General features: G+C 41.5%; 1 protein-coding gene across 18 annotated transcripts in view; it reads right to left on the reverse strand.

Annotated features, from left to right (window-relative positions):
• The window catches only part of TENM3 (teneurin transmembrane protein 3), a 2716013-nt gene that overhangs the window by 24348 nt on the left and 2677213 nt on the right, over nt 1-14452 (reverse strand). For all 18 annotated transcript variants that reach the window (XM_083170719.1, XM_083170736.1, XM_083170731.1 and 15 more), the window contains 2 exons: nt 11888-12042; nt 10000-10874 (listed from right to left, as the gene is read on the reverse strand). In XM_083170719.1, the coding sequence (XP_083026845.1) occupies nt 10000-10874; nt 11888-12042 (1030 nt within the window). The remainder of the gene's footprint in view (nt 1-9999; nt 10875-11887; nt 12043-14452) is intronic.

Consider the following 14452-nt stretch of genomic DNA (forward strand, 5'->3'; position numbering starts at 1 on the left):
ACACTGGATGGTCACGGTCCGGCCGCTGGGTTGCAGCCGGATGTCACAGCTTCTTGACCATGCGGGGTTTCACCGCCCAGAGTCAGCCGGAGCGTGTGAAACCGCCTTTAGGGCAGTTTGTCAGTTTCACATGATCCAGCTGACACTGGGTGGCGAAACACCACACTTGAAAGGATCTCTTATTACTTGCAAAAGTGTAAAAATGATGCTACTTTAAGGATCACAATCCCATTCTACATAGATAGACTGACGCCGGGCGGCGAAACCCCACATGGCCAAGAAGCCGTGCTGTACACAGTAGTTAATAATGGACAGGATTGTGTCCATTCATATGGGATGGTCACGGCCTGGCTGCCCGGGTTTTAGAAGCGTGTGAAACCGCCCTTAGTATTTATTAGGGAAAATGACCAGTACAACTTCTATTTAAATTAAAGATGGTTAGGCTCTAATAAATTCATTATACCATTGCATTTAACGTGGACTAATAGTGTTCCCAATATTTTATTCTTCACAGAACATCATTGGGTTATAGCAGGAATCATATGATGTAATGATAGTTGTACTTCACTTTTGACAAAGTATTTTTTTTTTTAAATCTTCCTAGAAAAAAGGAATAATCAGCACCGTGAGACCACAAACGGATACATTTACTAAAGATTGTAAAAAAGAAAAGTGCAGACTTTGCTATTGGCAACATCACCTCTTTTCATTTTTCGAAGATTTAGTAAATGTATGTGCTATATATCTGGATTAAATCTTCATAGTCATACAAATACAACAATCCTTACATTCCCCAGAAACCCAATCATTTGCAGGGTGGAAACACATCGCAAAAATCCATTTAATGTGATTAAAACCTACTATAATATCACTTCTGCAGTATCTGGCACACAAAGCCAGCTTCATAAATGTACAAACTGGGCAGGAAAATAAACATTACCTTGGCTTAAATGGAAATGTTAATGCCATAAATGACATGTGGTGCTACCCTGCCTCAGCATTGTGTGCTTTTAATACCAATAAAAGAGCACTTTTCAGAATACAAGCAGCATGTATCCAGTTTCTTGTGTAGAATGAGTTGTTGCTCTACACAAGGTGCAGTATAATTATGGTAAGCACTGCTATTAATACAAATATGGGGCAGACTGCACAGGACCAGCATATGACAGCTGCTCATCTGTACAGCCTACAGACACATGCTAGCGGTTATCTACCACCTACACTAAGGGCTTAATTCTAATCTGTTCATCCCCAGCGTGTTCGCACTGGGGAACAATGTTAATGCAGTGGACATGTGCATATTCACGTATGTGCAGTGATTCTGTGCGGGCGCCTTTGGCGACTTGCATAGTCGCCATGGTGTTTGCGCAGGGGTGCGGGATGGAGGCGGACACGGGGCATTTCTTGGACGTACCCACAAACCGTACCCGAAACCGATGGGCGTCCCCATGTGAATTCAGATGGGCACCTGCCTTATGGGGGCAGGCGGCTGAGGACACAGGATGTCAGCCGCCATCCCCATTCTCTGACCCTGACGATGCAAGTCTAGGTCGGTCAAGACTTACTTAGATTGCGAACAGGGTAAAAATCATTTGTGGATCGGCGACCATCGAATGATTTTGGTCCTGTATGCTGCCCTGCAAATGAATGTATATGCAAAACAATAATTCGCAATGCGGTAGGGGTGTTCAGAGCGCGGCAGGGAGCATGCATTTGCATGTCCGGCGGGCAGCTTTAGAAGGCTTGCTAAGCAGCGAATTTTTGCTGCTTAGCGAGTCAATCAGAATCACCCCCTTAGTCACAAACTGCTTGCGTTTTCACACATCGATGGAATTTGACACTTTTATTGTATTAATTATGAATCAATTAAGTGGACCCACTTGCTACTCTTCCTTTCTTTCCTTGATAAAGCCGCTGAGACCGTTATCGGAGGCGGGGAAACGCGTTGGATTATTTACTATTCTTTCTGCACCACAGGGTATACCACACAGGCTCACCATCAGACCACCAGCCCAAAGGTGACTCCAGATATAGTTGGACCAAGACAGGTGATTCAGCACCATCCACTGGGAGCCCGGAGGAATTACAGGTGGCAGCTGTAAGGTACCCCAAATGCAATATTGTCTGGCCAGACACTAAAACCTGGACAGTTATACTCACTAATCCTAAAAAGACTGTTACGTAACCAGCATTCTAATTACTACTAACATATTAATGTGACCGCGACAAGCTAAAGGGAAGCAAAATATATTTGGTTTTAAACCTACTAATCTGACACGACCGGTTGTGCAATAATTTTTACCTAACCCCCTTTTATGTAATACCAATTTATATTTATTTTTTCTTAATATTGTGTTCTAATATTGTGTGTATGTTTTATATGTGTTTTTTATTGGTACATAAATAAATTGCATGTACTATTTCCCCCTTTATGGCGCAGTTCTATTCTGTTTTTTTCTGATCCTGGGGAAGTCAGCCGTTCCTCTATTATCAGATGCCACTTCCCGAAGATAACCGCACGTGAAAATGGCACCATCCTCATAACAAAAGTACAAGACCAGCTGATTGCCATTGTTAGGTAAAAAAAGTGTTCTAAATTGTAACCAGTAAAACTGAAAACTTTTTTGATTCTGCTTTTGTCCTCTATGCAACAATATAATCTTATATTTCACAAATCAAGATAATGGAAGTTGTCACTTAAAAGGATGAAATATGGTTCAGGGTATTCAAATGAGTCATTGTATCACTTTTTGTATCACCAGACATTGGTGTTAAATAACTAGGTAATAACCTGGAAACTCACAACAACAGAATGGTGTAAAGATTAATCCACAATTAATCAATTAATGGTTATTGCAGAACATTAGAATTGTCACATTTATGTGCAAGTGTGAAAAAAATTTACTAGAAAATTAGACAAGTTATATTCAATAAGCGATTTCTGTTTAGAAGCTGATATAATTTCATAAGGCTTATTAGATAGGTGCATTATCATTTTGTTTGCAAGTACAAATATGGGAATCACCAGTTATTTTAGTTACAAAAGCAACTCACCTTAAGGGGTCTACACACAGGAAGATGTTGCTGAGCGATCTGACCAATGTAGATTGCCCAGGATCCCTCAGCACACATCGCTGCACAGCGATGTGTCAGCGATGGGAGCTGAGCGATCTGTCAGTGTTTTCCAGTCAGAACACTGGCCGTTATGCCGTGCAATCGCATTGTGTAGGCACCATAAGACATACTTAGATAATATGTGGGTTTGTGAATCTGTATGGTTACTGCCTGTATAGGCACAGCGCTACCTGCTCAGTGAAGGATGCAATGCAGGGAGGCACCAGGCTGGAGAGGCTCTCTCCCTGCTCTGCACCCATCTGATGTTATCAGTGGGATCTGTTGCTTCGCCTGTCACAGGGTAGGACAGGCAGCAAGGCTTGCAGATAGGCTTACAGCAACAGACAATCAGTGAATGAATTAATGTGTGCAGCTGATATGTATAGAAGCGACCATGCAGCCGATATGTATAAAAGTGACCGAGCTACAGGGAGCATTAGGCATGTAGGCAGGGCTGCTCCTGAGGGTACAATGCATATAAGCAGCTCTGCTACTGGGGGCATTAAGGGTGTAAGCAGTGCTACTACTGGGGACATGTAAGTGGCGGTGCTCCTGAAGGTGTTATGCATGTAAGCGGCGCTGCTCATGGGGGTGTTATACGTGTAAGCAGTGCTGCTTCTGACAGATGAGTCCATAGAAATTTTCCCAAACCCACCCATACTTAGGGGTTTCCAGTCCTGGTTTGGGTCTCCCTGCAAGACTCAGGTCTGAAAATGAGGCAAAACACTGAGACCACATAATCGGATGTATAACATATAGAAGGCCCTCTACTGTGTGGGTGTCGTAACATACATAAGGAGCACTACTGTGAGGTGTAATTGTGTAAGGAGTTTTACTGTACAGTAGGAAGTACTGTATAAGGCAAACTACTACTCTGTGGCCTCATGTGTATAAGGAGTACAACTGTGTGGCCTCACGTGTATAGGAAGTACTACTGCTGTGTGTTGTAGAATGTATTATGACATGACGGTGATTGTCTTGTCTTTATGTGCTGCTTTGATAGCGCTGTTGACTATTGTAAGTATAAGCAAGCATTGTATTAAAAACATTTTTAAAATAGAATTATACAGTGCCAGGCCTTGATATTTCATATCTACTAAGACTTGTGGTATTTATATTTTAATTAGTAGTACAGCATCTGTGATGATTTGGCTTTGAATTTTTTTCCCCTGTGGGGGCTATTGATTTTTTTCCTGTGGGAGTCCATGTTTCCCCCCGTTAGTACAGTCTGCCTCTGCTTCAGGACACACTTCCTAACCATCGCGAATGCCATACAAAGTGCAATCAAATGCTATCCCTGCATGCAGAAATATAATATTGTATTTAGGACCACTTGGGCCCACAACTACAGGGTCATACCCCTGTGCTACAGCCACACCCACCGACCAAATTACCAAAGTTGGACTTATGTAATCATAAATCTACAAATAAATAATATATATATTTAATGATTGTATAAACTGACATTCTGCAGGACTTTATTTCAATCTGTGCGGGTTGTATATTGTAGCTACAGTAAATGTTTTTGATTAACAAAGTTTTGGACACCGACTGTTGTAGTTTAGAATTAAATGAGTTACTTTGATTGCCTGCGTGCTAAAGCAAATTGTGGCACAAACTACACAATCATTAAACAAGTAGAGCAAGATATACAGTGGACAACATTTTTATTGACCCATGGAATTATAACTTGGTACATAAACTGCAGTGTTCACTTTTTAAAGTAGCGTTCTGTCTTGCTATCGTCTATAAAAAACAGGGACAGCTGCTGCTTATTGTCACTGCGGCTGAGATATGACACACAGCTGTTCTCTAGATACACACTGCATCACATACAGCAGTAATTTATGCTATCCCAGAGCAAAAGCTTTGATGGCATAACTTCATGGCTGAAAGGCACAGGAGGGCATAGTTGTGTATTATATTGTGTACATGTTAATAAATCATCCGAAAGGGGGAGTTAAGAAAACAATAATACAGACTCTGAATCACTGCGGTCCTATAAAATGCATTTCTTCTATACAGGTTCTAAGAACATGGTACTGTTAGTGTGTAATCCGCAGAAAACCAGAAAGCTTCATTACTCTTATCTGCGCGCTAGATTTATAGTACAGTACAACAGCAAATGTTCCTAGGATTGTTAGTTGCACGTAGCTTGTTTGTGCTAATTTTAAGCAAATTATAGAAGTGCTACAGTATTTCCATTATTTTATATTACTCAACCTAGCAGAACCCTGATTATTTTAATAATCTTTATTTTCAAACAATTTTTTTTTTTTATTGTTTCCACCACTGGTCTTGTCAATAGGGTTCCATCGGCAAAAGAATCATTTATATATTTACGTATTGTATGTGGAACATTATCTAATTTTAAAAAGTGTATGGAAACGGTGTTAGGTTTCCTCTTTTTTCTTCCATCCCAGTGATATGACAGCTTTACTAGGAAGTAGCAAAGAGAGTTCAGGTTTGGTTTATAGCCAAAGTTATATTCAGTTATTACATTGCTTCAATTATTAAGGCAGCAGGTCAAGGTCACAGGGTCCTTGCTATTTTGCTTACACGGACATCCACATTCTTAGAGCCCTTTGCTAGCTATAAATTAAATATGATCATAATAAAGAGGTTTGAAGAGACAGGGTGCAACATTCTGAAAATTGCTATTAAAGAAAGGTTGGAGGAAGGTGAACAACTCTTTTGACGGATAATCCCACTTCAGTCAACTCTCCCAAAATTAGGAAATTGGCTGGCGGCAGGCTAAAGGCATATCCGCAGTATAATGGATATAATAATACTCCCATGTATACCAGCGGCATAGTTCGCTTATTTTATTTACTGTGTGCAGTAGGGGAAATAACACTGTTAAATTGTGACTAACAGTACAACTAGAAGTATACATTTGTGGAGTTTTATTTTACAGAGTATATATTCTAAATAACACTGAAGTCCCCCATACATTACTGCGATTTAGTCCGCTTTGTCCCGATTCCGATGGATCGCACCGATAAATCAGACCAAATCACATGTGTCTGATGTCTCATCTGATCCGATGCGCAGTCCCAATTCTGTAGGTGTGTGCCAGTGGTGAAGCGGGCAGCAAGTGGCAGAGGTCAGGGTGGCGGGGCAAGCAGTGGACAGCAGAGGTCCAAGTGGCGTGGTGGGCAGCGGATGGCAGAGGTCGAATTCTCCTGCCCCACGCCGCTGCTGCAGCTCCCCGGGAGCCTTTACATGTGATAAATCGCATGGGTTTTATCGCACATCAATGCCAAATCATAAGTGAGCCCTCCCGGGGAGCTCGAGGGAAATTGGGTTCCGACTTGTCCTCAGGACATGTTGGCCAAATTTATGGGGCCTTTAGGGTAAATTTAGTTTAATATTGAAGATGGGATGTTGTACATAGCAACCAATCAGATTCCACTTCTTATTTATTTAGCAGCTTCTTGAAGATAATAGATATAATCTGATTCCATCTGCAAAAGAATTCCCATCTTAGTAAATTTACCCCTAATTTTCTATTTTACAAATATGACCTCTAACCTTACAGTATCTCATAGTACCAGGAGACTCTAAAATTAAAGAGAAACGTTAATTATTGTAGAGTCAAATACAGGATATAGTAGAGATATCTGCATTGAGAGACATATTGCTATAGTTCCCAGTCATTATTTGTTCCAATAGGGACTGCAGTCTGGCCACGTTTTATGACATTCTGCAAATGTACAGAGGTGGCTCAATGATCATTTAAGGTTCAGGGCATGTATTATATGAAATTGGCTTGTGTCTCAGACTGTCAATGCCATTGCCTGGAGGAAAAAAGAGGCAGTTCCCTGTGTTCTGGTGTCCAGTAAACACGTGCAGGAAAATAAGGCCATTAAAAAATGTAAAAGACGGCCCATATTGCCTTTCATTTGAAACTCATCTGCCAGAAAATTCTAGGTCCTTACCCTCTGCTCCTTGGGTTGGGTACACATTAGACAATATGTCTCCCGATAACGCGGATCAGAGGGACATAACTGGTACATCATTTAGTGAGTACCCATGATAGGCTTACTCCCATTGGTTGCTAGCAAAATTCATCATCAGCTTTGCAACAGTTTAACAGATACTGATACATTACTTGAGTTTTTTTTTTTTGCTTATCTCCTAACTCAGAATCAGTCTCACGGCAGTGATTTAAAACAACACAGAATTGCTGAAGGTCATGGGTTCAATCCCAGCGGCAGCTGACTATGACCTCGGTCAACTTGCTTTATTTCCTCTGAGAATCTCGGTTGCAACGTCTGTCTGCACATACAGTATGGCATATATACACTAGGTATATGTAATAGAAAAGTCTGAAAATCCCAGCAAAAAACAAGTCATTTCAAATGCCGGGTCATTTTGCAGAGAGAGCAGACTGACCCCCTTCACACAGGGGTGTGGTATAGGGTACCGACAGTCAGGATCCCGACAGTCATTAGCCCGACTGCCCAGACTCAGACAGCATGGTGAGTCCAACAAAGCCCATTGCGGGCTCGCTGCGATCGCTACGCTCGCCACCTATTTTATTCTCCCTCTATGGGGGTCATGGACTCGCACGAGGGAGAATAGCCGGTGGCCGTCGGGCAACCGTCTGTCGGAGTTTTGGCAGTCGGCATCCTGACGTCGGGTAAATAACTGTCGGGGTCCCGACTGTCGGGACCGCGTCCGGCACCCTCACACAGAAGAACAAATTTCCCGGGTTTAACACAGGTATTTCTTCTGTGTGAAAGGGTCAACAGGGGTCATAAATTCCCATGTCCTCGACCCTGGTCAATTCCAGGGTCGGACACACGGGATTTATGACCCGGATGTGCCCTTTCACACAGAAAAAGGACCCGTGTTATTCACAAAATTACCGGGTAGAACTGCTTCTCCCAGTAATTTAGTTTTCTGTCTGAAAGGGGTATATGAGGGCACATCTGTAAGCCTTAGAATGTTTTCGGTTACCTACATAGAGATGCTGACTTTATATTTATGACAATGCAAGCCCCGTAATGATTGTATTGTTATTAGGCATATGTTCGTAATTGTTTCAAGATAATAGCAAAGAATGTTATTAATGGCTACTAAATCATAAATTAGTATCCTACGGGAAATTATCATTAAGAAATTCCATCATTTCTATTATTGATAGTAAAGTTAGTAGGCACTGAATCACAAAAATCAATTCCACTCCACTTTATAATGCTATATGTGTTTATGAAGCCCCCTGCTATTTCCAATTATGTTACTTTCATGGCGAGCGACACTTTTCCTATTTTGCACAAAGTATTTTCTGAATCCAATAGAGATAAAGTAGAAAATTATCATTTAAAATGGTGCTACCGATTTCTGACATCTTGCTGTTTGACGTTATTATGGAGTCATTATTGTATTGATTAAATACTGTCACGGTAAGCGGAAAGTCATTTTTATATGTCTAATTAGCTGGGAAGGAATACTTTCTTTTGTGATACTTACATTTTATAAACTGATAATCTGTGATTCTACCTTAGATAGAAGCAGTAATGGAAATCATTATGTCAATTCTTGCAAAACCGAATGCTAACAAAACACCAACCATCTGCACTTCAAAAAGGACAGGTTCATTTTAGCACTATGCATACATTATCATAATTTGCTTATTTGTTTACGGTTAAAAAATGTTTCAGAATTTCCGGATGCCAAAATAAATGCTAGGTACATGTTTTACAGATGTGTCCAGTGGTGGATTTTCCAATAGGCGCATGAGGCACATGCCTTGGGGTGACGCATCATGATCTCCTTCATGAGAGCCCTGCTAGACCGGTGACCATATGATACTTTTTTCCCCATTATGATATATTATTATTATTATTTACTTTGTATCTAGTGGGGATGGGGTTCTGGTGGGTTCATTGGTTAGGACACTGTGGTGGTGGGGAGGTTTCTAACTTTTTGGCAGTTGTTAGGCATGGGACCGGACCTGACAAGACGAGGGCAGTGACATGGTGGTGGTAGAGGGGCGACAAATTATGTAGTGCCCAGCTGTGTCCTAACCCCTAAATTTGCCCCAGGATATACCTCTGTACAGTACTTGGTTCTATAATCCCCCCACCCAGCTTAGTGTCCGAGAAGCCAGAAGCAGTCCTTGAGACTGCACTGGCTTCACTGTGACTGGTAGTGACTTTCTGTTAAAAGTCCTACCTGCCAAACAGAGACACAGAAGACGGTGCCATTGGAAGGTGTTCCCTCGCTCTGAGACTGCCAGTCCAAGTTGCAATAAGCAGAGGTCTGTAGGTCTTGTAGGTCAGTTGAAGCCGGTGGGGGTGGGGGGGGGGTTGTGCACGACTGGGCATGCCTCAGTCCTGGCACCTGCCAAATCCATTGCTCAGGTACCGGAACTCGGGCTGAGGGCTGTTTCTTCTTCAACAGGGGGTAGCACAAAATGGAAGTAGCAGTCACCGCTGATAATGACCAATTTGGGCGGTACAAAAGATCCAATTTCATTATATAGTTTGAATCTGTAAGTTTTACAAGTGAATACTGTACTTAAAATGAGTTACCTTTAAGTATAGTACTGAGAAAGGTATAATATTTGGTACGGTTTCATTTATACAGCCAAACAGGAACATGTAAAGTACTCTGCAGCTGTAGTGTTACAGTAGTGAATGATTTTAGGACATAAATATATACAGTACTTAATACCTTTAAAGTCATATTTGTAGTTATGTATGTTTAAAGTTAACATCAAATAATAGCACAGACCACAGTGCCCTTATTTTGTGATTCCACATTACTTGTGGCTTCCTAAGCCTCAGATGTGCGACCTCTTTCATATCCTTGTATAATATCTGTATTGGGACATTCATACATAAAGTAAAGCAATAACTCAAAGCAAATACTCACTCAAAGAAGGTCGTCCAGCCAGTTTCATCACTTTTGGTGGCAAGAAGTCCGCTGTTGCCGTGATAAGTAAACAACACCAATTCTTGGCCCTGGGCAGTCATGCTCTTCAGACAGCCGTTAGTGCCTATTGTCAACCAGATCACTTGATTATCGGGGGCAACAATTCTCACCGGCATGCGGTTTGGATCCCTTCTGATGCGGAGAGTGTTTCCATTGCTGTCAGTCACTGCAGTTATATCATTTTCATTACTGTAGCTAAAGTTATATAAGTAGTCTCCAGTTATTAAGCTCATGGTATATTGGTGGGTACCATTAACATCAAACATATACAGTTCTTGATCTGTTGGTGATGCGACCTCATAATAATTCATTGAATTAAGAAAAGGCCTGTTTGTGGAGACAGCCCGAATTCGGATATTTCCCAAGTCAGCGATGTATAAAGTGCCATCCGGGGATGCAGCGAGTGACGATGGAGCACTCAACTTGGCATCCTTTGCATATCCATCTCCATTTTGGTAGCAGTCACAGTTGGCATCGTTTTTGCAGTCACATTCCGATGGTATGCCTGCGACCAATGAAATCTCTCCATCAGTCGTTACCTGTCGAATCCTGTTGACTTTCTTTTCATCAGTTTCTGTGATGTAAAGCACCCCATTATAAGACACTGCAATAGCTGTGGCGGATTCTAATATTGCTTGAACGGCATATTTTCCTACTGAGTATTCAACACCAGGTACTTGGCAGTACATGGGCCTTCCTGCAGCAATGCGGACCTGCCGGTTTTCAGTTATCTGCAAAACTACATTGTTGTCCAGAACATATATAGAGTTATCCATTGGATTGATGGCCAAGTCTGTGGGCCATTCCAGTCTCACCTGATGAATATAAAAATTGGCAACAGCTGTCAAATGGGCACAGTATAGGAAATATTACAGACTGACAAGGACTGCGGCTTTAAGAATACAGTTTAGGCTTTGACATTGCTGCCTATGCTGTGAGTGCACTTAAATTTGTTGTTGTCTGACTCACAGCAAAACACTAATCAAGATAGGAAAATGTACAGTTATTGCTTGTGTGATCTTAAAAGGTCAGCCACAATTACTCTTGAATAAGTCTACACATACACATTTAATAATATGAATGTTTACAGTAAACAATTATTGATTTCACAGTTAAACTCATGGGTTTTTAGCAATTATATCATTGTAAGGTACTTGTGAGTTATCTGGACGCCCGATTTTTTGATTGTATGCCTTAAGTTAAGGCATACAATCAGATACGATGCGATGCGATATCGCATCGCATCGCATCGCATCGCATGCGACCATCGGATGCGATGACCCGATTTTTCCATAGGAATCAATGTTAAAATGATTCCTATGGAAAAAGGGGTCCTTTTCATACCCCTACTATCCAAGTGGGCATGGAGTTGGATATAAACCTGTGGCGAGCGTAGCGAGCCACCGAGCCCGAAGCGTGGCGAGCGAAGCGAGCCCCGCGAGGGGACGGTATTCCGTGTCCCCTCGCGGGGCTCGCTACGCTCGCCACGCTTCGGGCTCGGTGGCTCGCTACGCTCGCCACAGGTTTATATCCAACTCCATGCCCACTTGGATAGTAGGGGTATGAAAAGGACCCCTTTTTCCCATTGAATTCCATGTTAAAATGGACTCAGTCCATTTTAACATTGATTCCTATGGAAAAATCGGGTCATCGCATCGCATCGCATCCGATGGTCGCATGCGATGCGATGCGATGTGCCCGATCCGACCCGATTTTGAAATCGGGCGTCCGGATAACTCACAAGTACCCATTGTAATTAGTGTTCTAGTTATCATGAAATGCAACAAATAGGCAATTATTGGTTTTATTGTAATATGCACAGATATACCTCGCTGATATGCATGCTTGTGTCACAGGTCAAAGGCCGTGCTGAGGTCAAGTCGTTTGATCCAAGTAATGTGGATATTATTCCATTCTGATCCACTCTTCTGATGACCTTTCCATCCACAAAGTAGATTAATCCATTCTTATCCACAGCAATACCTTTATGTATAGGGAGAACAGATCAGGAACACATAAAACCAGATTACCAGTTACTGTACATTTCACTAACAACATCATCCTAATTATTGCTGAGAATTATTAATGTATGTGTATCTTATGTATATAAACCCTTAATATTATCATACATCTCGACTTTTTAATGGAATTTTGATTTCCAGAGTGGGAGCTCAAGGTGCAGTCCTGGCTGCAAGTATACAGTACCACAATTTGCGGCATTGTGCAGTCGGAGTGGGGCCGCAATGAAACTACATCATGAAGATTTGATCATTGAGGCTTAAGTAATCTTTTTAAAAGAGCGGAAGGGTTCCCAAAATATATGAGTCTCTCCTTTAGACAAGTATAGCCATAATCACCTATTCCCTCTCTCACCTACTAGAATGTTCAAATTCCCATTTAATTATAGTTAAGTTCCTCATTAATCGTGCAACTTTTGCCAAGAGGGAACAGCCACTACAGCAAGCAGAAACCAGTATGGGGTGTGTCTTGAATAGGGGGTGTGGGTGTGCTGTCGGGGCGGCTTCTTGTTTGCTTCACTATAGTCATGCCCCTATTATACAATGATGAGATTACTTGCATTGTACAGTGAGGGCGTGGCTATGATCACATGATTCAGCAGGTTTGCATTATTGGCCGCTGGATCAACCCACTTCACTCGTAAGTCAGCAGCTTGCTGGTAGGCAGTGTGCTGACTCCAGGCTAGGGTGTCAGGAAAACTGGCTGTTTTAGGCATGTACAGTATGCTATTATTTGAGGGTAATTAACATCTCAAGAATTACAACCAATTAGAAAAAAAAAATCTTACTTTTTTGAATACAGTAACAAAAAAATACTCTAAATTCATTCAAATATCCTTAGCAACTAAAGATTTTTTGTTGTTGGGCTGTGTCATTTCTTGGGCACATTAAATGGCTGCTTTCACTATATGCAGGTGACATTTTAACTTTAAGACTCAAAATTATGCTTTCTGCCCTGGAAGAAACTGTAAAGCTGGCCGCAAGACAGGTCTATAACAAGAAAATAGATTTTATACAATCGCGAGACAGGCAACGCTTTTGGAAACTATGCACATAAAATAGGAAATCAGAATATATAGCATTCTTTGTTTTCAGGGGAAATGTCTGTTCAGCCATTCATTTTTGAACATTTTTTTTTTCCAGACAAAATTGCTTTTATGTCCAGAACCATAAAAAATCTCCTTGAGGACAATTATTTGAGCACCATGCTGATAGAAAGAAAGTTTTCCTATTCACACGCAACCAAATAAGGTTCAGGAACATTACTGTAGGAGAGCCAGCAATTCTTGTTTTTAGTAATCTCTATGATTACAAAAGTACACAGCTGAACATGCAAACTTAACACCCACATGTGCTCCTGAACAACTTATTTAAAAACATACTCTATGCATTTAATAAGGGGTTCTTACCCAGTAGATTTTCAGAACAGGGCTGCAAGGATTTACATTTACTCGTCAGCATCAGCACTGTTATTTATTTAAAAAAATTATTGCAATTAATCCTAAAAGTAGTTTGGATCTCGATAATGAGTGTAGCAGTCAAAGACAGATACTTGTGAGGGATGACACCAAAATGCTGGCTCCTGCTCAGTGACAGGAGCTGGATACTGCACTGCAACATTACGTGCAGCATCCAGCTTCTGTCCCTGTGTAGGAGCCTGCACTGCAACCACAGTAGTCTGCCCGCATCTCTTGGTCCTCCAGGGTGATGAAAGAGGGGGTTTGGGATGCAAATCCACAGCCACTACCAGAAATCCCTTTTCCTCAAAACCCCACCCCTTTTTGCAACTCCTTCAGCAGGTGCATAGATCACTTTAGGCTGCGCCAGCTGTTACAGAAGTAATTGATGCCACTGGTTTCCTACTCACATTAACAGCACTTAGCGGTAACCTGCACATCCTAGTAGGACAGAAAGCTGACAAACTCACTTTTTGGAAAGGTGGCATCTCATGACTATACTACCATGAAAATCACTGAGTTCTTCAGTACAACTCATCCTACTGGTAATATTTCAATATAGGGTAGATATATTGGGGTACATTTACTAAGATGGGAGTTTTATTAAAGATGGGATTCCATCTATTATCTTCTGGAACAGTGATGGCCAAACCAGTCCTCAAAATATCCCAACGGTCCACATTTTCCAAATCCTCTAGATGTTGCACAGCTGTAGTTATTACTAACAGTCACATTTTCAAACATGCTGCATTCATTCCTATTATAGATCCACAGGTTGCCTGAAAAACATGAACTTCTGGTAGATCTTGAGACAGGTTTGGCCACCCATGGTCTAGAAGGCAGTAAATAAATAAGAAGTATTAGTTGCTATCCAATCCCATATTTAATAGAACTCCCATTTTAGCGAATAACCCCAAT

Source organism: Crinia signifera, chromosome 1 (genome assembly GCF_055691185.1).
Source record: "Crinia signifera chromosome 1, ASM5569118v1, whole genome shotgun sequence".
NCBI lineage: Eukaryota > Metazoa > Chordata > Amphibia > Anura > Myobatrachidae > Crinia > Crinia signifera.